This window comes from Vulpes vulpes, chromosome 11 (genome assembly GCF_048418805.1).
Source record: "Vulpes vulpes isolate BD-2025 chromosome 11, VulVul3, whole genome shotgun sequence".
NCBI classification, from domain to species: domain Eukaryota; kingdom Metazoa; phylum Chordata; class Mammalia; order Carnivora; family Canidae; genus Vulpes; species Vulpes vulpes.
The window spans coordinates 8506980-8533754 of NC_132790.1; the positions used below are offsets into that span (position 1 = coordinate 8506980).

Consider the following 26775-nt stretch of genomic DNA (forward strand, 5'->3'; position numbering starts at 1 on the left):
AAAGTTTAACTACCCCCCACCCTTTTATTTCGAACTTCTTTCTTTCTCTCTGTTTTGTCTTAACACAACAGAAAGGATGACATAAATTAATTTCTCTATAACTCAGTGTCTTTTTTTTTTTTTTAAGAAAGTTCTTTTTTTTTTTTTTTTTTATGATAGTCACACAGAGAGAGCGAGAGAGGCAGAGACACAGGCAGAGGGAGAAGCAGGCTCTATGCACCGGGAGCCCGACGTGGGATTTGATCCTGGGTCTCCAGGATTGTGCCCTGGGCCAAAGGCAGGCGCTAAACCACTGCGCCACCCAGGGATCCCTAACTCAGTGTCTTTTTAATGAGGAAACCCTGTGGCAAATCCTCCAATAGAGTAAAAACATCCTCTAAAGATTTGGTTCATAGTCACCTCCCAATATAATTGCTTTGAAGCTAGTTTTTTTGGTAAGTGGCAAAACCAATAAAGTAAACACGATGGCCACATCGTACTTAAAAAATTTTGGAGGCAACATCGGCTTTGAAGTCAGTGGCCGTAGGTTTGATTCCAATTCCATCACTTACCAGTGTGTGATCTTAGACAAGTCACTCCATCTTCCTGAGCTAGACGGCAAATATCGAAAAGGCAGTTACCACGTGCTTACCTTTGTATCGGTATATAGATGCGTCGGATAAATGAGTAAGCTAAAACCACTTAGTACAAGCTAGATATTTAGTAAGTATGAGGTTCCTTTGCCTCTTCCTTCCCAGTCCGTTTTTCACTTTTTTATTTTGAAATAGTTACAGACTCACAAGAAGTTCCAAAAATAGTACAGAGAGGTCTCACGTACCCATCACCCAACTACCTGCTGTGGTGACATTTTACATGCCTGTAAAGCACGACCAAGCGACTGGCATGATAGCTTCACAGTTTCTGCAATGCACCTTTCTTTTGGTCTGTCTTTGCATTTGTATAATTTGTAGAACAACCGCCAAAGCAAGACCCAGAACTGCCCCTCGCCACAAAACAGCTGTTTAATGCTTCCCCTAATGGTCATATTCCTCTTCCCATCCCAAGCCCCTGGCACCCACTTATCTCTTCTCCACAATCTGAGAGTGTTTTATAAATGAAATTATACAATATCTAACCTTTTAAGATTGGCTCTTTCCACTCAGCAGAACACCTTTAAGATATATCCAGGTGGTTGCATGTATCAATAACTCATTCCTTTTTATTTCTGGGGAGGGTTCCAGGGTGTGGAGGTGCCACAAGGTGTTTAACCTTCACCCCCTTGAAGGCCACCTGGCTTGTTTCCAGTTTGTGGCTACTGCAGATAAAGCTGCTATGACCGTTTGTGGGTAAGACATTGTGTGTGAACACATTCTGTGAACATTTTATCTGAAACAGGTTTGTCTGGAAAAAATGCGCTATGAACATTTTGTGTGACTATAAGTTCTAATGGCTCTGAAATGTCCAGGATTGGGAATCATAGGTCATATAGCAAGTATATGTTAAACTTTTAAAGAAATTGCCTACTTCCTGAGTGGCTATACCATTTTTACATGCCCACCAAGGACATAGGCAAGATCTGGTTTCTCCACATCCTTGCCAGCATTTGTTTTATCAGTATTCTTTATTTTAGCCATTCTAATGGGTATGTAGTAGAATCTTATTGTGGCTTTAATTTGCATTTCCTGGATAATCAGTGATGTTGAAGATCTTTTCATGTGTTTGTTAGCCATCTATAGATCTTCTCTAGTGAAGGGTCCAAGTCCTTTGCTCATTTTCTAATTGGATTATTTTCTTACCATTGAGTTGAGAAAGATCTTTATTCTGAAAACTAGTCTTTTGTCAGATACGTAATTTGCAGGTGTTTTCTCCCAGTAGATACTTATCATCTCATGTCTCAACCAAATCTTTCACAAAGCAAAGGGTTTGAATTCTAATAAAGTCCAGTTACTTATTCTTTTCTTTCATGGGCCATGCATCTCGGACCTCTTCTATCAGCTCATGAAGATTTTGCTCCTATGTTCTCTTCTAAGAGTGTTACGGTGTTACATTTTACACTTAGGTCTATGATCCACTCTGAGTTTATTTTGTACAAGGTGTGAGGTGTAGGTCAAGGTTCATTTTATCAGCTATTAATGTTCTATTTGTTTCTATCAAGTGAGATAACAGCACCAGATTCTGGAGTCATAGAAGTAAGACGATATCCAAGGAGGTAGAATATCTGAACATAATCTCTTGCAGAAGATTAATTACCCCAATGAGCTTGATGCTATAGAAGCCAAACACTTCACCAGTGAGTCTTCAGAAACCGTGTTGTGCAACTAAATGCCGTTCATACTGGATCCCTGAGGAGAGTCCTGCTGCCTCTTGCATCACAGCCTGGGGCATGTTTCTGTTTGAAGCAGGAAGTAAGCATTCCTGTTTGCAAATTCCTGTTGCACATGATAACATATTATGTGTAAGGACAGGAAAGGGCGTGTCTTATAGAAACATGGTCCCAGAGGTGGAAAGGGCCCAAAGTAGGAAATCCCTTCTATAGTCTCTTGGAAAGGATGACCCTTCATTCAACAAATATATACGGACAGAGCAGCTACTATGTGTTAGGAACTAGACAAGAAAGACGCAGAGTGAACAAAACAGATATGGTTCCCTCCCTCAGGTGGGGAAGAGGAGGGGAGTATAGGTGATTATACATACATACACAATTCTGTATGCCAAAAGCTAGTGGAAGGATGCAGAGGTAATATGTGGCAGAAACATCTAACCTAGACCTGGGGGGGGGGGGGGTAGGAATAAAGAAGAGTCTTCCAGGTGAGGAGGAGCAACACATGCAAAGGCCCAGAGGTGGGAATGAGTGTGCTGGGGCATGGATCCAAAGCATCCAGTATTGCTAGTGTGTAAAGTGCAAGGGGAAAGCGCAAGGGATGAAGCTGCTATGTCAGACCACGAAGGGCTTTCCAAGTCATAGTAAGGGATCCAGTCATTTCATGAGGATACCAGGAGTCCACCGGAAGGAGTATAACAGGGGAGTAAGGGATGTACGTCTGTAATTTAGAAGTCACACTCTGACAACATGGAGGCAGGTAGCTGACTGAGGCATTGGTTAGAAGACTGTTGGAAGAGGTGATGAGACCAGAATGGGGGCAGTGGAGAATGTTCCACGTGTTTACATCAGAGTAGGATCTGAGGCTTAAGGGCTGGAGATGAAGATTTAAAGATCACTCTGAGAAATGAGGGGAAAGAGTTGTATGGAGAAACAGAGGTAAGTGGCTGAGTTGAAGATCAGTTGGGGAGGAAACTTTATGTGGGCACTCCGAGCAGGGAGAGTGAACTTATTATTCCCTCCCCCTTGAGCCTCTTCCATGAGCAGGACTCTGCTTCCCTATAACCTTCCTGTCCTGGCCCTACTTCAGCCCTGAGGGGCCACACAGAAGGAGTCCCTCTTCACTAGTCAATGTTAGCCTTTGACCATTTTAAAGATGTGGGTCACATTCTCTCAAGCTTTCTTTTCTTTCCTTTTTAAAAGATTTTATTTATTTATTTATTTATTTATTTATTTATTTATTTATTTGAGATAGAATGAGAGAGAAAGAGAGCACAAGTGGGGGTGGAAGGGTTGAGAGAGAGGGAGAAGCAGATTCCTCACTGAGTAGCTTGCCTGACACAGGCCTTGATACCAGGCCTCTGGGACCATGACCTGAGCCAAAGGCAGACATTTGACCGGCTGAGCCATCCAGGCACCCCTCAAGATTTCTATTCTTCTAGAAGAAGAGAAATCGTGCCTAGTTCTTACAACCGCTTCCCATTTGGCAGTGGTTCTCAACCCTTCCTCTTCCTGGTAATCCTTCCACCTCTGGCCTTTTATCTAATCATGTGGTGTCTACACTCTGGATAGAGTCTGGTCAGCCAGAAAACAGTAAGCATTGCCTTCTGGAGCCTGGACACTCTACCCCTGCCATCCCCACATACTTTTGCCCTTGTAGGGAAAGTTGCCTCCCTTCCTTGGACATTTGAGCTGATATCCCCTGGTGAGATCTGTGGTCACCATGGGCATTGGGGCCAGCTCAGCTCAGAGCCTCAGCTGGGGAACAGGTTTAATGAGCCCCTCACTGGCTCACCCCAACAGCAGGCAAACTGGGTCTGGGAGCACATGACCTAACCTTACCTAGAAATGGATTTCCTGCCTTTTCTCCTCTCCTGAGAAAACAAGACACCAGCAACAATTCACTGACCGCATTTGGATGTGTGGCTTAGTGAGGAAAACAGATGTGGGACACCAGCTCTGACTTCAGGAACCACACAGCTTTGTAGGGAAAGAGGATACAGAATGAGCAGAGAAGACCTTTTACAGAGGAGATGGGGCCACAGCTAGGTCTTAATGGACAGAAGAAAAATCAACTGATGATAAAAATAAGGCAGTGCACTAGGATGGAAAGGAGAAATGCAGAGGTCAAAGTATCTAAGATGGACCTGGGGGAAAAAACATACAGTGGTCTAAGTACAGACTATGTATGTGAACATTGAGAGAAAATCCTGCAAAAGTAAGCTGGAACCATGTTGAGATGCCAGCTATAGAAGCTGGGTTTCCTCTAGGACAGTATCTGCCAAAGGCTCTTGAACCAGAGATGGAGATGTTTGAAGTGGCTGATGGTTTGGTTTCTGATCTGGCAAAGCTGGATAGATGAATGCATACTCTGCTGTGACCCAGGAGGACAAAGCTTCATGATATCTGGGGAAGATAAAACCCCTCCATGAAGTAGTCCAGGGAATACAGAGAAGCACCTAGCTGGCCTAGAAGATTGTCTTCAGGTAATTTTTCCAATGGCCCTTCCTACGGGGATAAAGACAGAGAGAACAGTGAACTATACATATGAAGGAGACCCATATGTGGGACCCCTTTGCTTACAAATTATTAAGAATTTCAAGGTGGCAACACTAAACCAAACATGAGGCCTTTCTAAGCATAGAATCCTGTGCAACTTTACAGGTTGGATGCCCACGATGTTATCTCTGTCTGAAGACAAAGATGAGGGCAAGTTCTTACCCAAATGCATGCAATGGGTATGCAAGTGGCTCCCACACTCAGAAGGCCCACAGGCAGTCATTTCCCTCTCTTTCCTGGGCAGGTGATAGCCCAGCATTCTAGCCCAGGCAGTCAACTTATAGCTGCTAGCTTCATGAAAAGAACAGTAGATGAGGACAGGATATCTGAGTTCTAATTCTGGTTTTGCTTCAAGATGGATGTGAGTCATTTTTATACCTTAGTTTTGTGGCTTATATTAAGTGTTCAGTAAGTATTGCTTTTCTTTCCTTCCATATAGAAATCCCAATTGTAAGATCTCTACCATATGGCTTCTTGCCAGAGTATTTGAAAAGAAGATACAGGCGCCAATGATCAGTCTGGGGTTGTAGAAAAATCTCAGTGAAATGCATTTTTATTTCAGAGCAAACTCCTAATGCCATTCTGTATCCTAATACCTTACAACCTCACTAGAAAAGTCACCTTTAGCCATTCTCTGACAAAGATATAATTTAAGAGACTTCAGGCCTTTCCTTAGCTGTTCTGCAAGTTTTCTGTAGAACCACAAGCAACTGATTTCCTCTCCTTATGTCTCAGTTTCCCCTTCTGTAAAATGTGAGAATTGACAAGGTGATCTCCAAAATCCTGGTCCAGCAATTGCCATCACCTGGTGTTGAGATGAACTTATCTGTCTGCATCAATAGAAAGTAGCCTCACTGAGACCAAGAATGATTGCAATCCATCTCTGAATCTCCATTTCCTGGCACAGCACCTTGCACTCAATTATGTGTTGAGCTATCAATGGATGGACAAGATTGCCCAGAGATGAACTTAAAACAAATGAGCCAAGGAAGTGAAAACAGAGATATAATCAGAAGAAGCAGAATAATGTAAAAAGGGAAGAAAGAGAATCAGGTCAACATCGTATTAAGGGAGATTGAGTACTGGGTGGCCAACATTTCAAATAATGCAAAGGAAATATAAAATTTTAGGTTAAAAAAAACACCACGAACAGCTGGGTTGCACAGTTGATTAGGTGTCTGACTCTTGATTTTGGCTCAGGTCTGATCTCAGGTGGTGAGATCAAGCCCTGAGTCAGGTTCTGCACAAAGTCTGCTAAGGATTCTCTCTCCCTCTCCTTCTGCCCCTCCTGCTCATGTTCTCTCTCTCTCAAATAAATAAATAAATAAATAAATAAATAAATAAATAAATAAATAAACTCTTTTTTAAGGTACCAAACTTCATAATTAAGATGTCATTGGTGTCTTCTGAAAGAATCAGGCAGCCAAAAGTTAAGAAGTGGGGGAGTCATGAAGTGTGGACAGCAAGCATAAAGGAGTCAAGAAATTTAGTGGAAGCACAGAGAAAGATAAGAAGGTCTCTATGCATGTGACAACATTGAAAGAAGAATTACTGCTTGTTTATTGGTTTCTTCATTTTAGGAAAAAGAGAAGGAGAGAGAGCCAAAATATTTGTTAACCAAGAGGAAGGAGTGAAGGAGAGGGACTAAAGATTTTGGAGAAAGGTAGAAGAGGCCATTGATGGATTGACATCTTGGAGGAGTCTTCTGACTCTCTTCTGAGAGGACTAAAAGCATAACCTCTTCAACTCCACCACCTACACATCTAGCAGGTGCATCACCAGGGGCTATAGAGGAAGTCTCAATATCAGGAGGGGGTTGGGCAACCCAACTACTAAGAGCCCTTTCCACCAATTCTGTGACCACCGTGTCCATCCATCTTTATGTGCCATGTGACCTACAAGCAGATAATAGGAGACAATGTGAAAAAAATCTTTGCAATATGGCCCAGTGCCTGAAGTATTTCTTGACCTACCAATGCCAGTAACTAATCAAAGAGGAAAAATGAGCCCCTGGAAACAAACTCTATCTGCTTTGGAATGTGCCCCAAGGAGGGAGAGTGGCATCACAGAAAAAGAACCAGATCGAGGGTCAGGAGTTTGGATCTAGTCTCTCCTTGTAATTCCTTATGGTCCCTTGTGTTTTTGACACACGCTTTCTTCTCTGAGTTGGTTTTTCTTGGAAAACGGGAGGTCAAGATAGAAGATTGACGTATTTATATGTGTTCTGACTCTTGAAAGCTACAGAATCATCCTGAAAGAGTTGGCACTTGCCTCCATGGTTCTTGGGCAGCTCTGTGTTCAATGTGGCCTCTGTGATACAAGGAACAAAAGTGAGGCTAGAGTAAGTAAGCCCTCTTTGGCAATTCACAATGACATCACCACAGAGCTCAGAGTATTTCCAACAGCTCCAACAGGAAAATCCACATGCTTGTCAATGACACTCTGGACTTTCTTGTTTGGGCTGTGCCACCAGCGTGACTGAATCCTGTTTAGCAAAAGAAGGGTTATGTCTGTCCATGTGCTGATGACACTAATGAAATTCAGCATTGCCTTGGGGGACTGAGTTCCAGACTGAATTCCAAGTTCTGAGTTCAAAACTTGGTTTGTACTTTGTTGACCAATCTCCACTAGGATTAAAGGGAGGTGGATGTATCTTTGTCATCAAATATATCATGATAATTAGCCATCTGTTAATTCATCTAAAATACATGGTGCAACTGCTTTATTTATTAAATGTATGTGTATTGGATGGATGGATGGATCATGGATGGATGGATAGACTGATGATAGATGAATGGATGGATGGATGGATGGATGGATGGATGGGTTATGGGTGGATGATGGAAAATGGATGGGTGATAGATTGATGGATATTGGTTGAGAAGACCCAGGATCTTGTTCACAACATTACTCACCAGATAGGCATATGAGCCAGAATTTTTTCAGTTACAAGTGACAGAAAACTTAATCTAAGTAGTTTAAGAGGAATTTTTTTTTATGATAGTCACACAGAGAGAGAGAGAGAGAGAGAGAGGCAGAGACATAGGCAGAGGGAGAAACAGGCTCCATGCACCGGGAGCCTGACGTGGGATTCGATCCCAGGTCTCCAGGATCGTGCCCTGGGCCAAACCGCTGCACCACCCAGGGATCCCAAGAGGAAATTTTTGAAAAGAAATGTGCTGACTTACATATCTGAGAAATTATCAAGAGTAGCAATGTCCCACTTGTTTTGCAGCTCTGGTTTCTTGTGTTTGAGCTTCAATTTTAAATGGTCTTTCCCCCACCTGGTAGCCAGTTTCACAATCAGCAGCTTCATGCTTATATTCTTCTAGCTTTACAGTCCCAAAGGAAAGAGTGCCATTCCCCCAAGAGTTCTACAAGAAGTCCTTAAGAGGGTCCTCACTGGCCCATGTTGGGTCACCTAGTCATCCCTGAGCAAATTCTGTGGCCAGGAGGCTGCAGCTCTCTGATTCGCTGGGTCTGAGTCTAGAGGTGATGGCAGCTCCAATGAAACACACAGACTGAGAGAGAAAACAAGGTGGCATTCCCAGAAGAGAAGGGAATGGACACTGGGCCGGCAAAACCCAGGAATATGCCCTCTCACTAGATAACTATGCTCCCCTGATTGTCCTCACCGCACAGGCTTCATGGAATGGGAAAGCCCTTTGACAAGGTGGGCGGCTATTGTTTTCACTCATCATTTATGAGTAACCACCATGGCTCCTCCTCCCTCTTGAAACCTTCCCCGGCATCTTGGCCTCCAGGTTCCTTCCTTTTCTGATCTAGGCCATGTAACCTTTCATGCCATCCAATGTAACAACTAATCATCAAGTGTATCTGGAGCAGTAAAAAGTACCTACAATTTCAGCAGGCCCAACAAGAAATATGGCCATGAATAAGACTCTCTCTCGACATGGGAAACTCCCAATCTAGTCAGTGATAAATCTCTTTGCATTGTTCTCTAATAGCTCTTGTGTATAAGTCTAATCTCTACAACAAGCTGCCGGCTCCTTGTGAGCAAGGCCATGCCTCCTCCTTCTCTCAGGTCATTCATATCCCTCCAGGTTGTATCATCCTGAGAGTACCTTCATGGGCCCTTGAAGCTCCCATCAGTGAAAAATCTGAATCCTTCCCTGTAAGTCTCCACCTTCGTGCTAAAGGATTCCCATGCTCCCAGCAGCCAGGTCAGTCCTCCTCCTTGATGCCTCATACCACGTGCCTTGCTTCCCACACCATCTTGCTCTGGGGTCCTTGGCCACTGCATCACTGGCACCCTTATCCCCAGCTTAACAGTGTCTTCTGTCTTTGGCTTCTAAAGTCATTGGAGTCGCGTGGCCCTGGCTGTCCTTTGGATCTAGCCATCCGCAAGCTGAGGAAGGAAAGCATCCTTCTCTAGCCTCTGTTGACCGTCCTGCAAGGCTAGAAACAGGGTGGCAGCTTCATGATCTGCTCTGTTGGTCACCAAATATGTGCTGAGCATCCACTTCTCTGTGCCCAGAACATGTGGTGAGGAAACTGGTGAACAGGCAGGCAGGGTTCTGCCCTCCATGATCTCACAGACCAGAAGGAAAGACTGTAGGCCCCTCACCCAACCCTGGGACAGTGAAGTTTCTTGTCATCCGCAGTGATCTCTTCTATCTATTCATTGGAATGGGGATGAAAGGAACTTGGGACAAGTACCACAGTGGCTTGGTTATGGTGCAGGGGACTGCGGAGGAAAGGAGAGGAGTGGCCCTCGTGGGGAACTGCTCAAAACAGTTCTTCTATGTCATTCATCAGTCAGGTCCCTGGACTTAGCATATGGACCCAGACTCATCCTCTCTCCTCCAACTGCCAGGGAGGTGTTGGGGCAGCAGCTGGCCACATGCTGGGGCATCTTAGCTTTGGCTTCAGCCATTCATTTAAGGCAGCCAATCAGGGCTCTCCTGGGAGGTTCCTGGACCCCTTGCTTGCACCAGTGTGCCCAAACCTGCAATGGGTACACTCTGAGACCTTGCTTCTTCCATCACTGAGCACAAGCCTGAGTGCTGGGGATCAGCCTAAAGGACACCTGATAAAAAAGTCTAAAGTGAAATGAAGCATATCAAATTGAACCAAGCCAAATTGAATGGCCCTCTCTTAGGCACTCACAGACAGAAGGTGATCTTTTAAAAAGGAGGAAAATTCCCTGATCCATCTGCTCTTCACTGAATAGCCCTTGAATTCCTTCTGAAAGTGAACATTTCTTTTGCATGTGTCTCTTCTCTCCTTTGAACTCAGAGGTGAAATTGCTCCCAGGATCTCAGTCCCCTTCTCTCTGCCCCCATCTCTTCTTTCTTTTCCTTCCTTCCTTCTTTCCTTCCTTCCTTCCTTCCTCCCTCCCTCCCTTCCTTCCTTCCTTCCTTCCTTTCTTCTTTTTCTTTTTTTTTTTTTTTTTTAAGATTTCATTTATCTATTTGGGAGAGAGAGAGAGAGAGAGAGAGAGAGGGAGGGAGCACAAGCAGGGGGAGGGCCAGAGGGAGAAGCAGACTCCCCACTGAGCAGGGAGCCCCATTAAGGCCGGATCCCAGGCCCCTGGGATCATGACCTGAGCTGAAGTCATACACAACCAATTGAGCCACCCAGGCGCCCCTCACCTCTTTTTTCTGACATTAAAATCAGTCCCTGCCTTTCATATCCACATGGGAGGGGGTGGGGCTTCACTAATGAATGTTTGAGAAGCCCTTTGAGATCTTGGATGAAAGGCACCTTATAAAATACAATTAAAAATAATAGGGGTAATTACTAGCTGGGTTAGTCCCTGTAGGTTAATTAGAGAGTTTTCTTCTGGCAGATTCTGAATCTGTGCAGAAACACACGGGTTCAAAAGGCAAAACAGATTTGAGATGTCAAGGGCCACTGTTATGCTTCTTCCATTCCAGGATCACGCACTGGCATCTTTTTTTTGAAATTGGAGGAGCATCGCAGCAGTCCAGAGCTGGAAAAGATCTTTCAGATAATCTGTCCAACTTTCTTGGTTTGCTGATGAAGCTAGTGAGGCCCAGAGGGGTGATGTGACTGGCTCAAAGTTGCACAGCAAGTGTAACACAACCACAGCTCTGGAAGTCCAGTCCCTGGACACCCCAGTTGGGGTCGTGGAGGGGACCTCTGTCACCACTCCTAATCAATGTTGTACTTTATCCAACCTGTGCGTACTGGTGACCTTCTATTGCATAGTAGAGCGTTGCAAAAGAGTCAGACAAAGCTGAGTTAAAATCCTAGCTCTGATACAGTGCCTAGTGAGTGAGCCTCAGTTTCCTCATGTGTAAAATGGGGTAATAATACCTGCCTCAGAGGGTTGCTGGGAAGAACCAATGAGCAATGCATGCCAAAGCACCTGGCATGGAGCATGTATTCAGTCAATGCTGCTTGAATGAGCGCTGCAAGAATGAGTCTTGGCATTGCTAGGGTTTGACCTACAGTCCTTGCTTTACACACCTAAGTTCAGCCTATATTTAATGAGCCCCTATTACGTGCTGAACACTGGGCTAAGCTCTCCAGGGCTTTATTTCATTTAATCACCATGATATCCCCATGAGGTTAGTTTTGTGCACCTGAGGATCAGAGAGGTTAGCTAAGTCATCCAAGGCCGTGTAGCTAAAGAAGGGGCAGGAATTGAACCCATGCTGTCTGCCACAATGAACACTGCCTACCATTGTGAAAAGAAGCATGACCATTGTCATGACCACAATGGAGCCCCCAAAGGATTTTCTGCTGTGATACTGGAGACAAGTGATGGAGGACATCAGGGAACAGGTATAACCTAAAATATCCATTGAAGCATTTTTGTTTTCAAGGTTATGAAAACTAAACTCTTCTCCTTATCTAATATTTATTTATTTTGAGCATCTGCACTGATGCAAGAAGTTAAATGACCTTCCTCAAGAAAAACAGTAGCTGTAACTGAATTTAAAATCAAGAAATCTAGATTCACCTCCTTAGAAAACATGTGCCTTTGGTCAAGCTTCTTAACTTCTCTATCTTCAGAGTCTCATGGTCCTGGTCTGTAGCATGGGGATGAATCTATGAATCTTCAGAGGCTCAAGTGGCATGAACACAGATATACTTTGTCGGTTGCAGCCCTTTACAAATGTAAATTGTTACTGTATTATTCACAATTTAGAAAGTTTTCACAGTGATGGAGGAGGTAGTTGCAAGTCCCAGGCCAGTGGACGTCAAGAAAACTGACTCAGTACCTGTCTCCAAAAGACAGTTCAGAGCATTCATAGCACTAAGCTCAGATTATCTGGTTGAAAGAGAGCACTTTAGGGGACCAGTCCTTTGAGATTCAATTGTAAATCATAATAGGTTCCATTTATTTGAGAATGAAGTTTTTTCCCACCAGAATCCCAAAATCAAAACCTGTTGTCACATTTTCTACTTCTGTGTGTGAAGAAGAAACATGGCCCCTATGAAAGGCTGCTCGGTAAGGCCAGCAAAAGAGGAAAGAAGCTGACCTTGAGTCATTCTCCCCATGATTTCCTCATCAATCAAACCTTTTCTAAATATCTTCTCGAAACTAGAATAACCAGGACTATATTCTTCTGTACTATTCTTTCAGAATGGATGGCTCTGAGTCATCCTCTCTAGGGATTTCTAGAGCTGAACAAGAGAATGATAATGTTTGGGCCTTCTGGAAAGACAGTCATCTAACACCCCCAGTGATGGGGCGCACACTCCTTCACTTTGTCAGACACTTGCTAAATGTTCCCTATCTCTGGCCACCATCTACCTCCATGTAATTCTCATTGCTCAAGAGTCTGCCCTCTGGAGTCACAGGAACAGATATTCCCCTCTCCGACACCACTAGTTACGTGTCATCCCTGAGACACCCCTTCCCAAGACTAGATTTCCCATGTTAGAGGGATGGGATGATGCAAACAAAAACACGTGGCTCTAAGCATCAGAAAAAAAGGCTTACATTCAAATCCCAGTCCAACAACTCACTGGCTGCATGACTTTGGGAAATTTACTTCACCTCTCTGAACTGTATTTTCTTACCTTTCAAACAGATAATTATCAATACCTCTCTGGATTGTTATAAGGATTTGAACTAACGTATAGAAAGTGTTCACACATAGTAGGCATTCAACAAGCAGCAGTCTTTATACGGCAAGATTCATTCATATTTAAGACATTTATGAGGGCTTACTTTGTGCCAGGTACTTTGGGTACTGTCCAAAAGGGAGCAGAAAGAGAATGGTTTGTGGTGTCAAAGACCAGGGTTCTAATCCAAACTCTATCAGATTTATCAATCCTGTGATCTCAGACAATGGACTGAGTGAAGCTCATCTTCTCATCCCTGCACAGGTATTCCTGAGCCTTACCTGTCTCATTATCTGCAAAGGGATGTTGTGGGGATTAAATGAGGTGATGCATATCAAACACTGAGCCCAGCACCTGGTTCGGTGTGAGGACTCAGTAAGTGGCCACCTTATTGAAAGAGTCAAGGATACTGAATACATAATGAAGTTAATGCAAGGCCTTGGGCCTGCAAGCAGGACAGCACGGACCTCTGGGGCCATCCTCTGGGCGGTCATGCCCTGCTTGGATCTGCCCAGGGCTTAGTCTGCCATTTCGGGGTCTCTGTGGGGTGGAGGAAGGCAGCGGCTGACAGAGATGTCACCACAAATCCTAATCTTTCTCTCCACTTGAGCCACCGGAGAAACATATGGAGGAGAAAGGAATAGGTTTGGTTTTGTCACTATCCTAGAACATCTGAGCAAAGTGCCCATCCTAGTCCTGTTCAGCTTGGTGACTACACTTAGTCATCCTGTAGTGCATACTTGAAAGTTGCTAAGACAGAAGATCTTAAAATTCCTCATCGCACACACACAAATTTGAAACTATCTATGGTGATGGATGCTAACTAGCTTTACTGTGGCGATCACTTAAAAATATATACAAATATTGAGCCGTTATGTCTTACACTTAAAACTATTATAATGTTATATGTCAATTATATCCCGATTTTTAAAAAAATGTTTCTAATGGAGTGACTATTCTACTCCTGTTTTAGGCAATATGATAAAGGAAAGCTATGCTTCTCAACCCCTGTAAGTCACCCGGGGTCTGCCGAACATGCAGATTCTGATTCTGTGGATCTGGATGGAGCCCCAAATTCTGCATGTCTGAAAAGTTTCCAGGTGAGGCTGGAACTCTGAAACTCTCTGTCTAGGAAACATATCAAAATGTTGGGGGAAAAATCTTTTTTTTTCTTTAAGATTTTCAAAATTTATTCATGAGAGACAGAGAGGCAGAGACACAGGCAGAGGGAGAAGCAGGCTCCCTGTGGGGAACCCGATGTGGGACTCAATCCCAGGACCCTGGGAGCATGACCTGAGCCAAAGGCAGATGCTCAACCACTGACTCACCCAGGTGTCCCAGGAAAAAAATCCTTTATAAAAATTGCTTTTCAGCCAATGGTAGAGACTTGAAAGAAGGGAAACCTGGAGCCAGAAGTGAAGACAGAAGCCAGTCCAAGTGGATACATGTGAAAAGAAATGGTCATATCGTATAGGAAATTCTGCACAGTCCTGTGGCCTAGACTCGTTATGCATAGAACTTTGCTAGGAAGAGGAAGGTGACACTTGGCACTAGTTCTTGTACCCGTGCAGGGGGCAGGGGTCAAACTGGAGAACCCTCCTCATAAAGCCAGAACTCAGGAAAGTCTATACGCTGAGAAAAAAATGGTGATCAATATAAATAAAAACGAAAACAGAGAAGTGTCTATATCAGCCTTGATTTGGAGTAGTTGGGGGGAAAAAAAAGGTCATTGAGATTTTAGAGCTACTGGATGACCCTTGCATGATGTGAGAGTCTGAAATGACACTGGTAGCTTGGTCGTAAACCCCCCCCCCCCCAAATGATCATTTAAATCTAAAGCAAAAAATAAAATAAAATAAAATAGAATAAAGCGGGCCCTGGCCTGTTATCAGCATGTCCTGATGCCCCACCGAAACAATCACAAAATCCTCCCTACAGGAATGCACCTCAAAACCAGGCCATATAGAATTCTCGTAAGATTTTTTAAAAATAGGGGCTCACAATTGAAAGTTCAATGCATACAAGGCAACAGAGTGCCATGAATGGGAGGCAGCAGGAACTGCCAACCTTAGAGTCAGGCCCTCACAGACGTCAGATACTGGGATACAAAACATAAGACAATTATATTTAATGTGTTTGGAGAAATAAAAGAATAAAAAGTGAGTAAAGAGCACGAGACCACAGTAACCCCCCTTTATCCACAGTCTGGGTTTGCACAGTTATAGTTACCCAGGGGTCAGTCGAGGCCCAGAAGCAGACAGCCCCCCTCCACGTGACATCAGGTCAGTAGCAGCCTAACGGTACCTCACGATGCCCCCATTGTTCGCCTCACTTCCTCCCATCACATAGGCATTTTATCATCTCGCATCATCACAAGAAGAGGGGTGGGGGGTCTGGTCCAATAAAATATTTTGAGAGAGAGACCACACTCACGTAACGTTTATCACTCTGCGGTGGCGTGATTGTTCCACTGTATTACTGTTGTTGTGACTCTTACCAGGCCCAATCTGTAACTGGACTTCATCGTAACGGTGGATGTGTAGGAAAAAACACAGCATGTATAGGGTTCAGTACCATCTACAGCTTCAGGCAACCACTGGGGATCTTGGAACGTGTCCCCACAGATAAGGGGTGGGGGGAATCACGGTGTAAAAAATGAACAGGTAGTTATGAAAAAAAATGATCAAAATGCCTACTAATGATAAATCAGTATCCCTATCTGCCCCAGAGCATTTTCTGCTAGAAAAACATTGGGAACTTTGTCCGCCCCATCCCTGGCCACTAAGCAAGCTGCCCATGTCTGCCCTGTGTCACAGTGGGGAATGTTATCAAAAATATTTTTCATCATCTTGTGCTACTTCTCCTCACTCTGGGGTACCCTGGCTCTCTCCTCCAGTTCCCAGCTTCTGGCCCTCCTCCTTGTTGAGGTGACGTGTCCAGACACTCCCCCTCCCAAATGCACACGAGTCCCTGTCTCAGGACGGCACCCGCAGTCTAAGAGGCAGGGGTCTCTAGCAGCGGCCCTAATCCCCCCCATTCTGCCTTCACAACCCGCATTCCCGTTTACAGAGCGCCTTTCCTGTCCCCAAGAGCACTGCTGTCCTCACAGACGGAGGAGACGGGCTCAGGGTTACTGTCATTCGGCTGGAAATCTACAGAACCAGAATTCAAAACAGGCCTCGCCCCCATGTCTGTACTGTGGCCCAGGGCTGGTTCTCGTCCACAGCTCATCCACTCAGCAGTGATCGATGACCAACCAGTACCCGTCTGTTCCTTCATTATGGTGAACCCTTGCCAGCCTTCCTCAAACTGAATTGACATCTTACTCTTACCCAGTTGATTGGGGAATCTCTGGGTCATTGCCAAAGGCGGACTTATGCTCAAGGAAATGTTAATTTACGTTCCATATTTCTGAAGATAATCCATCTCTGGTTGTAGTCCATAGAGACATAAGTACAGGTTCTCTCCAACAAAGGCCTAAACCCAGGGAAGGAAGACAGGGTCCCCATGCGTCTCCTCTCCTTCCGTCCCCAGGTAGTATCTTGAAGTCCCACAGATAAACATTTTTTAACTCTCAAAAAAAAAAAAAAAAAAAACCACAAAACATGAGCACCTGGGTGGTTCAGTCAATCAGTTAAGCGTCGGGCTCTTGATTTCCACTTAGGCTGTGATCTCAGGGTCCTGGAATCAAGCCCTGTGTTGGGCTCTGTGCTGCACGTGGAGCCTGCTTGAGAGTCTCTCTGCCCCTTCCCCCACCCTCTCCCCCTCTCTCTCTAAATAAATAAGTAAAAAAATCTTAAAAAAAAAAAATTTCTCTTTCTACCTCTCCTTCTGCCCCTCCCTGCCTGGCACATGCTCTCTCTCTCTCTCAAACAAAACAAAACAAAACCACACCCCACAAAACATGACTGTATGTGGTGGGCCCAGTAGGAGGATGAGCCAGCAGAGGCCTGGTTCGCAGGGCATCTGGGCATCCTTGGAAAGGTTCCTAGGTATGTTGGAAATCTTTTATGCCCCACTTCACATATCCTAGGCTCACCTTTTAAATTTAGCCAATACTGTGGTAACCCAGCTGTACAACAGGTGCACAGAATACCTCTTGCTTTCTGACAGCTACTACTGTGCAATCCTGGGCAATTCCTCAACCTCTTTGTGTCCCAGTTTAATTATCTGGAAAAAAGGGTGGTAATGGCACTCACTTCATATGGTGGTAGTGAGGATTATATGAGTTAATAAATGTAGGGTATGTATAACAGGACCTGGCACAGCGTAAGAATCATAAAAAAGATAGACATTGCTGTTGTTATAATTGTCATTATTATTTCATTTTTCTTCTTACGCTATCTGGGGCTGCTTGCTAGAAGAGGAAGACTGGGCTTCCTAGCTCTGAGTCTGCTAAATTGGAAGCTAACTTGCCATGATTGGGAGTTGACTTCAGCCCTCAGGCCTCAGGGGTGGGAGGAGTGGGGCAGGAAGGACAAGAATCCCATTTACTGAAGGTGCAGGAGCTCAGGGAATTCTCACAACACCTCAGGGAGAAGGTGTTCTTATTACCTCCTTTTTAGATGTGAGGAAATCAAGGTTGAGAGAGGTTGGAAGACTTGCCTGAGGTCACGTGGCCAGGAGTGGCGACCAGATGTGACCCACGGAGCCTGGGCCTGCTACCTGGGGCTACCATGTGAGGCTGCAGAGGTGGTGAAGGGAAGGGCATGTTTCTATTGTTACCTGATTGATACTCTTTGGGAAGAAGAGGGAAGTCACAGGGAGGTGCCTCCCAGTCACCCGTACCTGCCCACAAATGCCACAGGGGATCACCTGTCAGGGCTCTAAGAGGAAGGGGGGCCCTGAGTACTCCTTCCTAAAGTACAACCTGGGCTTCAGGTGAGGTGGGCGGGAAGCAGAGGGTCTGTTGGAAAGGGCACTGGGCCAGGAATCAGGACCTGGATTTCAGGGCAGGCTCCCTGGGCAAATTCTGACACCCAAAACAGGGCCTGCCAGGCAATGGGTGCTCCATGGTTATGATCAAATGAATGAATGAACCAATGAATGACGAACAGGGTCCCTGCTCTCAGAGGGTTTCCAACCTGGAGAACATGCTCATAAGTGTCCATATAGAGCAGCCTGTGCTGTGTCAAACCTATAAGGCAGACCACAGGGGTTGTGGGTTCAGCCCCGGGAAATTGCCCCTGTGAACTGGGATCTATTCCAACAGGGGAACCTGATTGGGCCAAAAGGCTAAGGAGACTTCCGGGAGGCAGAGGAGGGGAAGAGCGCAGACCATGCAGCCTGTACGCAGAGGCACAGAGGCTGGGGCAGTTTAGTATTTGAAAGGCATGTGAGACAGCGTGCGATCCTTCTATCCTGCAGCATAGTCCGCTCTCGCCCCTTCCTTCCATTCTCCCAAAGCGTAGCTCCCAACTGTGCAGCTATCTGGAAATCGGGCATGTGCCCAGCTCCCCAGCGCCGGTTTTCTGAAGTTTGGCCTCATACAAGGAGCTGGTTTAAAACAGAGATCTGGGGATGCTGGGGTGGCTCAGTGATTGAGCGTCTGCCTTCAACTTAGGTCGTGATCCCGGGGTCCTGGGATCGAGTCCCGCATTAGTCTCCCTACAGGGAGCCTGCTTCTCCCTCTGCCTGCGTCTCTGCCTCTCTCTGTGTCTCTCGTGAATGGATAAATAAAATCTTTTAAAAAATAAAATAAAACAGAGATCCGTCAACTCCCAGGCCCCAAGGTTCTTCTCCATCCAGCAACTGTAACAAGGCCTGGGACCAACCCAGCCCTCAGGGAGCTGCAGGTTTAAACCGAAGCCAGGTCTGGGCCTGGACCTCTGTCCTCCTCGGCTGCCCAACCCAACCCGGGTGTTTACACATAACCCTCCCCACTCCCTGGCAGCAAGGCCCACTGCCTCTCCCTGTTCCCCCCTGGCAAAATGCCACCACCTCTCCCCACCCGCCCTGGCCAAACACCAGCAGCCAAAGCTGGAGAAAACCAGACCAGCAGGCCTCACCAGGTGACAGCCAGGAAGAAGAGGGTGACATGGAGGTCACTGGGGTTCCCTGAAGCCAGAAAGACACAGAGAGGAGCTGGTGTCTGCTGCAAGCTAAAGAGCAGCGAGTCTTGCCTTGTTTTGCTCCCCAACAAACGTTCCTGTGAGAGTTAAGAGAGTTATTGTAGCCATAATGATCCTTTACATTTTTATAGGGTTTTATTAGTTCACAGCCCCTGCTTACATGAGGTATCTACTCTCATAGAGATGCCAGCGACAGGAGTGGAAATGGGGTTCACCCTCAGTCACACAAAGGCAGGTGGAAGGGCCTGGGCCAGTCCCCCAGAGCTCGCCTTGGCCGATGTGTGCTGAGTAGCTTCAGACCCTGAGGGTCTGGGGAACTGGGAGGTCAAGACCAAGCTTCAGACCAAGCTTGTGGGATTCCAGGGAAGGATGTGAGGATCCTGATGACCAACAATGAGCATTTCTTGACAGTCTTAGAGCTCCTCCCACATGCCAAGCCCTCACTCGTGTCTTTGAGTAAGCACCTCACAGCAACTCCGTGGGCAGACATCAATCACCATTTCACTGAGGTAACTGAGGGTTAGTGGGATGAAGCAATTTAACCGTTAGTAAGGTTCAGGTCGTTAGTAATCCTGTTGGAACTGGGACTTAAGACCAGGAATGACCATTCCAGAGCTTGGTCTCATAGACCCTGCCCTACACTGCACCCCCCCCCCTCCGTGAATAACCATCCAGAAATAACATGGCTCCCCTTCCCTCTTCCAATTTTAGGTTGGGCCTCTTCCCCAGCTTCAGGGCCAGGGCCTCCTGCTGGCCAGCTGAGGGTTACAGGATCCCCACAGTAATCACTGACTACCACCTAGCGGCGCCACGTGGAATGTCGCATTCCTTATCCCTCCATCTGAGTTTCCTGACGTTCCCGCCTTCTTACTCCCAGGGCCTACTGGGCACAAAGTAGACATGCGATAAACTCTTGGTGAGTGCACGTGAGCCATCCTTAGAGGAAAAAGAAATATCAACTAGGAAAACAAGAGCATTGGCCGTCCCAACTTTTTTAGCTCCAGAAACTTCCCCAGGCCCATATTTCATGTTTCCTGACAGCAGATCTGAAGGAACCGCAGAACCAGACGGAGAAAGAGGTTGGCTTTCCTCAGTCAGACGAAAACGGCCGCGGGCTTCCCTGACCACACAGCTGCTAGGAGCCCGGGACTCCTATCTCCATGATCCTCTGATCCTCTGAAGAACTAGCCCTTGTCTGAGCAACAGCAGTTTGACCTCATGAGGCGGAGGAATGGAAAGGGAAGAATTCAATAGCTTTTGCTTTCCGTCTCCTCTACTCCAGTAGAAAGTGAGCTCAGAGCTGCCCGCAGGCAGGAAGTCCTTCCTGGAGCTCCTGACTCTACAATGAAGTTGCTGCCTTATTTGGTGTCATCAAGGGCCTAAGAAGCCGGGTGATTCCCTATGCGAGGACTGTGAACCCCCAGACGTGGAGGAGAGCAGCACAGGCCCTCACTGGGGAGGCCCCTCCTTCCCGGCTCCTCTGCTCTCCCCGATGGCTTCTCTTCCCTCTCTGAAGCCTTGGGACTGTTCTGTCCTCCATCCAGCCAGTTCGGGTTGACCTTGACCCATTTCCTCCAGCAGGCACCCCACCCCTGAGCCACCATAAGGCCGCCATCGTTCTGACGCTGCAGTCACAGTCCTCCAGCCCTGGTGGAGACGAGGCAAGAGATTGGTGAGGCCCACCCTCAGTGGGGGTTTTATAAAAAGGATCCTGTAACCGGGTGACTGTCCTGTCCCCACTCCCAACTCCAGCTTATTCTGCTCCCACGTTCCTGGACTCCCCTGTGATTCTCTGTGTCACAGTGGCCTGCTCCCCCATTCCTTCAGAACGCCGCTTCCCAAATGGGACCGTCACAGAGAAGAGAATCTAAGTCAACCACAGATGAGTTCTGTTTCCCACAAGAACTGGGCTTCTTAAATGTTGTGTACGCTTTAAAGCGGACTGTACCCTGTCAAATATTTTTTTATCTGCATCTTGTTTTGTTCTTCTATGGGCGAGTGTTTAAAGCCCCAAAGTTGGGCTTTAAAATTCTCCACCTCGAGTGACTTCGCAATCCTCACTTCTCCGGGTCATTTGTTCAGTCTCGAATTCACTCATCCTTACAGATCCAAATGCATACACTTAAATTATTATTATTATTATTTTTTTTTTTTTGCTGAGTGTTGAGTCAGATACTGTCCCTGGCACTGCGACTCGAACACAGGTTCATTATTCTCAAGGCACTCACAGTGCAATGGGAGAGAAATATGTCCTCAGATGCTGAAAGTATTATGTGATCAATGCTTTAATATGGGCATATTTGTGGCTGTGTGAGCAAAAAACAGGACCAAATTAAATTATTTTTAGCAAAAATAGACATTATTGGTTCTAACTACTGAGAGGTAGCAAGACAACCTGGCTCCAGGCATAGTGGGACTCAGAGTTCAGATGATACCATCAAGATGTGCCCCCCCCCGCCATCCCTCCCCACAGCACCCCCCACTTTGGTTTCATTACATGTGCTTGGCTTTCAGCTCTGGTGCTACCTGCGTGGGATGGAATGAGAAGAGGCTCTGATACAGGGATGAGCCACACCCTCCCAAAATATAACTGCGAGTTCACATAGTGAAATCAGCTACACATACATACTCACACTCTTCCACACACACCACACACGTGGACACGATAGACAACAAAACCGTTCTTTACAGGGACTTTCTAAATGACATTGCCCTGCATGCTCAACTCTACTGAAAAGAGTTCATAACACAAAATTTTGGGGTGTGGAGGGTGCCTAGACTGATGAGTGTAACACTGAGAGATGAAGAGGGGAGCCTCTGTGAACCATTAAGGACCTGATAGATGAGAGTCACTTTGGGATCCGATTTGGCCTTGGGAGAGAGCCCTGTTTGAGGTCTCCATTCTCCTTGGTACAGAACAGATCCAAGGGGGGTGGAGGAGGGCACATGAGGAGAGAGGCCTCCACAGGCCCCAGGGATTTCTTAGCTGTAGATTCATCACAGCTGGGAGTCATCTCATTTTACAGATGAGGACCCGAGATCAAAGAGATTCCATAATTAATAATTATTAAATTGTAAATATACTACACCTTACAAAGCAGCAGAAACAGTTGTATATTTTGTGTGCATACACCAAAGTGTTTGTGCAGTTGTTTCTATTGTAGAAGTATGAGCGGAGATTTATATTTTCATTTATAGCCTATATATTCTCCTCTTGGCAGCCTGAGAGACTTTCCTGAAGCACAGAGCTGATAAAGTTACTTCCTTTAATGGAATGCCCTCTGCTCTCAGAAGGAGATTCATATTTCCTATTATGGCTTCTAGAAGATGGAGTTTTAAGACAAGGCAAAGGTCAGAAATCTACGAGAAGTGCCCCCATGAAAAGCTGGGACCTCCAAAGACTAAACCTTTAGTGTATTCCTCATTAGTGAGAAATAAACCACCAAGAAATTGCTTGATCAAGCTTGACTTTTATCTTTTGTAAGGGCACTCGATATTCCCTGCTGTTGTTATTGGCAAGCCAAGAGCAGAGGTGTAGTTTTATTATACAAAGCTATAGTATTAGCGCGTACAAGAACTCAGAAGGGAAACTAGAAACACTGGTTGCTAATGGGGAATGAGATTAGGAAAGACTCCACATTTCACTTTCTACACCCCAGCGTCATTTGAAATAAAATGAATGTGCATACAGTGCTTCCGTGCTTAAATTTAAAAAGATCCAGTGAGCCAGGCCATGCAGGGCCTTGAATGCCAAGCAAACAATTCTGAAGCTATGGGAGGAAGCTCATGCCGCTTGGTGGCTGGTTTACTGCCTAGACACAGAGGGCAGCAAAAGGCTCCAGGACAGCCGTTCCTCACAAGGAGGGGGGCCGGCTGGGGTAGACCGTAGAGAAGCCGAGATAAGGGGTTGGAGTCACAGCAAATGAGAAACATCTCATGAAGTTTCTTGTCTGTCAAGTCTCCAGGATCTCATGTGCCAGTGCATTTTGGGGACAGGAAATCACAGGGGTTGGCCAGCATCTCGATAAGCCCCGGGCGGTCACCAGATTACAGGCTTGCTGCTGCAGACCCCTTGCCTTCCAGAGGGTAGAGAAGCATTCTCTGCTGTTCCTCAGTTCTCAGGAAAGCTTTTCCTTCTCTATTCTCTACCTCCAGCAAGAAGAATGGTGCTCAGGTAAGAGTTTCTTTCAAAGGCAGTTTTGATTCCTTCCTCTTAGTCCACACACTTGTGAATTCATCTTAAGGGAGGGCATGCAGGAAGCCAGGGCCACCCCACCGCAGATCAAGAGGCATGAAGCTCCCTCATGGGAGCCTTTGGGTGCTGGGAACTGGGGCTGTGGGAGAGCCACACAGGGTCCACCAGGCTCTCTTGGCTTCTTTCCTATCTCCGTATACTCCCTCTTTCTCTCCAAACTTCAAATCCGCAACTATGGAGAGATGTATGTTGCTAATTCTAATTTAGAGAGCAAGATGGCATCTTGACAAGACATTCCAAAGCTAAATTGTTTTAATAATATCAGGATCCACAAATTTGCTTGCTATCCAAAGGTGGTTTTTCTCCCCTTTGTATCCTTGTATGTGACATTGTCCAAGCAGAATCTATAGGGCATAGTCTAATGGGATAACTGAGGAGAGTAATGAAAGGCCTGGTTACACAGGTATGGGCAGAGCTAAGGGAAATCTGTAGAGGGTACTGACTGAAGACCCCAGGGACACAGCCTGAAGGGTGAAGGGGAAGAAGTTACCAGAACTCAGGAGGGCTGTGGCTGTAGGTGTAGTTGGAGCTGTGGCTGTAGGAAAGGCCATTAGACCGGGGTGAAGCCCTTAGGCAGGGTAACACCTCCACTGCTAACTCACAGCCTGGCAGAGAGAAAAAGCTAGAAAGCCACAAACCCCCAATCGCCCTCCTCTTGCCCTCCAGCTCTGGTCTGTGTCTCCCTTTGGCTGAAAGCAACACTGAGCCAGAGAGAGAGGGAGCCCCTGGATGAGGACTCTGAGGATGCAGAGGAGGGTAAGAAGATGGAAATGAGATTTGATGGAGAAATGGACAAAATCCATTTCTCTCTCTCTTTTTAAGATTTTATTTATTTATTTGAGAAAGAGAAAGAGAGAGGAGTCGGGGGAAGGGTAGAGGGAGAAGTCGGGGGAAGGGCTGAGCAGAGAGCCCTACTCGGGGTTCCAACCGAGAACCCTAAGATCACAGCCTGAGCCAAAGGCAGACACTTAATCAACTGAGCTACCTAGGTGTCCCCAAATCTCTCTCTTCTTATGCCCTCCTCATAGTTGGGATTTTCTGGGATTTTCTCTGTGTATTTGGATCAATTTCTCATGGTACTCCTCAGGAAGTTCATTTGACCCTCTGCACGGATCTGGTGTCACTTCAGAATGATCTCTCATTATAATCATAAATGCCTTGAGAATGGGGACGCCCGGGTGGCTCAGTTAGTTAAGTGTCTGCCTCCGCTCAGGTCATGATCCCAAGGTCCTGGGATAGAGCCCTGCTTCAGGCTCCCTGCTCAGTAGGGAGTCTGCTTCTCCCTCCGCCCCTCCCCTCTGCTGGTGCCCCCCCCATAAATAAATAAATAAATAAATAAATAAATAAATAAATGCCTTGAGAATGGAACATAGTTTTGTGAAGGGTTTTTTGTTTGTTTTTTAAAGGTGGGGTACACAAATATTTTATTTTATTTTATTTTATTTTATTTTATTTTTTCACAAATATTTTATAAGTATTTTAAGTTTATGATTTTTGACTGCTCTAGGAAGAAATCCATTGTAAGAGTGACTTAGAGTGTCTCCCCTGCAACAGAGCAGGGCACTGGGGACACACTAACGGACAGGAGGAAAGTATTTCCTGTCCTCATAAAGCTGACATGCTGGGCCATTTCTGGCCAAGAGGGTTGGCCATACTCCTACCTGTCATTGCAAAAGGTCACATTCTCTTCATAACCCTAACTCATGATCTCCTTTGCAGTGGATGGACCACCTTCAGTCACTGAGATTGTCCATAGGTCTTGGCCTGGGTCTTCCAACTTCCTGGCCCCTAAAAGGAAAAGCTCAGTCCCAGGCAGAATGAATGTGGAGCTCAGAGTCCCGTCGTCACCACACATAACCTGTCCAGACTTTTCTCCTCCTGCCTCCTGCAGATCTGACATGGTCTGGGAGGTTAAGAAGTGTTTGAACCCTAGAATATCCCCATGTCAGTAGAAGGTCTGACTCCAGGTTCCAGAACTCCAAAGCAGTGTGGTGTTCGGCAAGTATCTTAGTCTCTGCAAGCCTCCTTTTCCCCCCTCTGTAACGTGGACATGGTAATCCCCCACGTAGCAGGGTGGCCCTGAGAATCAGTGAGCACACAGCAGGTGCTCAAGTCTCTTTTGTGTTCCCAGGAATACCAGTGGGGGGTTTCTGAGCATTGATCCCACGGACCCCACCTGGGAGAGCACCTTCACGCCAAAGAATGCAAGTGACCAGCCCTTTCTGCAAACCCCCAACGTGCAGACCGTGATCATGGCCTCGCTGAGCCTCACATTTGCCCTAGGTGGGCTGGCAGGAAACATGATCGTGCTCTGGTTCCTGGGCTTCCGCATGCGGAGGAACGCCTTCTCCGTCTACATCCTCAACCTGGCAGGAGCCGACTTCCTCTACCTCTCCTTCCAGACCGTATATTCCCTGGAGCAACTCGTCAACTTCCACTCCATGCCCCTCGTGATCCCCAACTTCTTCACCACCGTGTGGACCTTGGCCTACATCGCGAGCCTGAGCATTCTCAGTGCCATTAGCCTGGAGCGCTGCCTGTCGGCCCTGTGTCCCATCTGGTACCGCTGCCACCGCCCAAAACACACGTCAGCTGTGATGTGCGCCCTGCTCTGGGCCCTGTCTCTGCTGCTCAGCATCCTGGAGGGGCAGTACTGTGGCTTCCTGTTTCTGGATTTGGACTATGATTGGTGTCGGGCATTTGACTTCATCACCGCCACCTGGCTCATCTTCTTATTTGTGCTTCTCTCTGGCTCCAGCCTGGCCATGCTGACCAGACTGTGCGGCTCCCAGCGGGTGCCGCTGACCAGGCTGTACATGACCGTGGTCCTTACGGTACTGGCCTTCCTCCTCTGCGGCCTGCCCTTTGGCATTCACTGGTTCCTCTTATTTTGGATTCAGATGAAGTCTCATGTCATCCTCTCGCATCTTTATCTGGTTGCACTTGTCCTGTCCTCTGTCAACAGCTGTGCCAACCCCATCATTTACTTCTTCGTCGGCTCCTTTAGACAGCGGTGGCCACGGCGACAGAAGACCCTCAAGATGGTCCTCCAGCGGGCTCTGCAGGACGTAACCGGAGGGGATGACAGTGAAGTCAGCAGCCCTCAGGAACATCTGGAGATGTCGCGAAACAGTCTGGTATTCTGACTCAGAACCGCCTCCGTCGGATAAATGGTGGCTTTGAGAGCCAACTTTCTCCCCGTCAGTTTGGAGGGTTTTCTTGACTTCTCTCAGCCTCTGGGCACTCCGATCTTAGGACCTTAAGGTTTTCAGATATAGCTTAAGTTTGAGGTAACGATCCTCCGCATGAGGACTGGGACAGCACCCGTCAAGCAGGCACTGAGTGCAGCGGCTCAAGGACCGCCTGGACCAGGGCCTTCACACCATCCCAAGCTTTGTCAACTCTGGGGTCCCCTTCTGAAGAATCCCACCTTCAGCGGAGGCTGAAAGCAGTGCAGGAAAGGTCTAAATTTATTTGGTCACTGCACTCAGGACGGATTAGGAGAACATTCCATCACAAGTGTCTGT

The 26775-nt window shown here is 46.5% G+C and overlaps 1 protein-coding gene across 1 annotated transcript in view; it reads left to right on the plus strand.

The window, feature by feature from the left end:
- MRGPRX2 (MAS related GPR family member X2) overlaps nucleotides 1-26496 on the plus strand; it is a 40752-nt gene extending 14256 nt beyond the window's left edge. Inside the window, exons 2-3 of the mRNA XM_072727428.1 lie at nucleotides 20575-20665; nucleotides 25350-26496. Of these exons, the coding sequence (XP_072583529.1) occupies nucleotides 20575-20665; nucleotides 25350-26394 (1136 nt within the window). The 3' untranslated portion in view covers nucleotides 26395-26496. The remainder of the gene's footprint in view (nucleotides 1-20574; nucleotides 20666-25349) is intronic.
- Nucleotides 26497-26775: the final 279 nt, after the last annotated feature.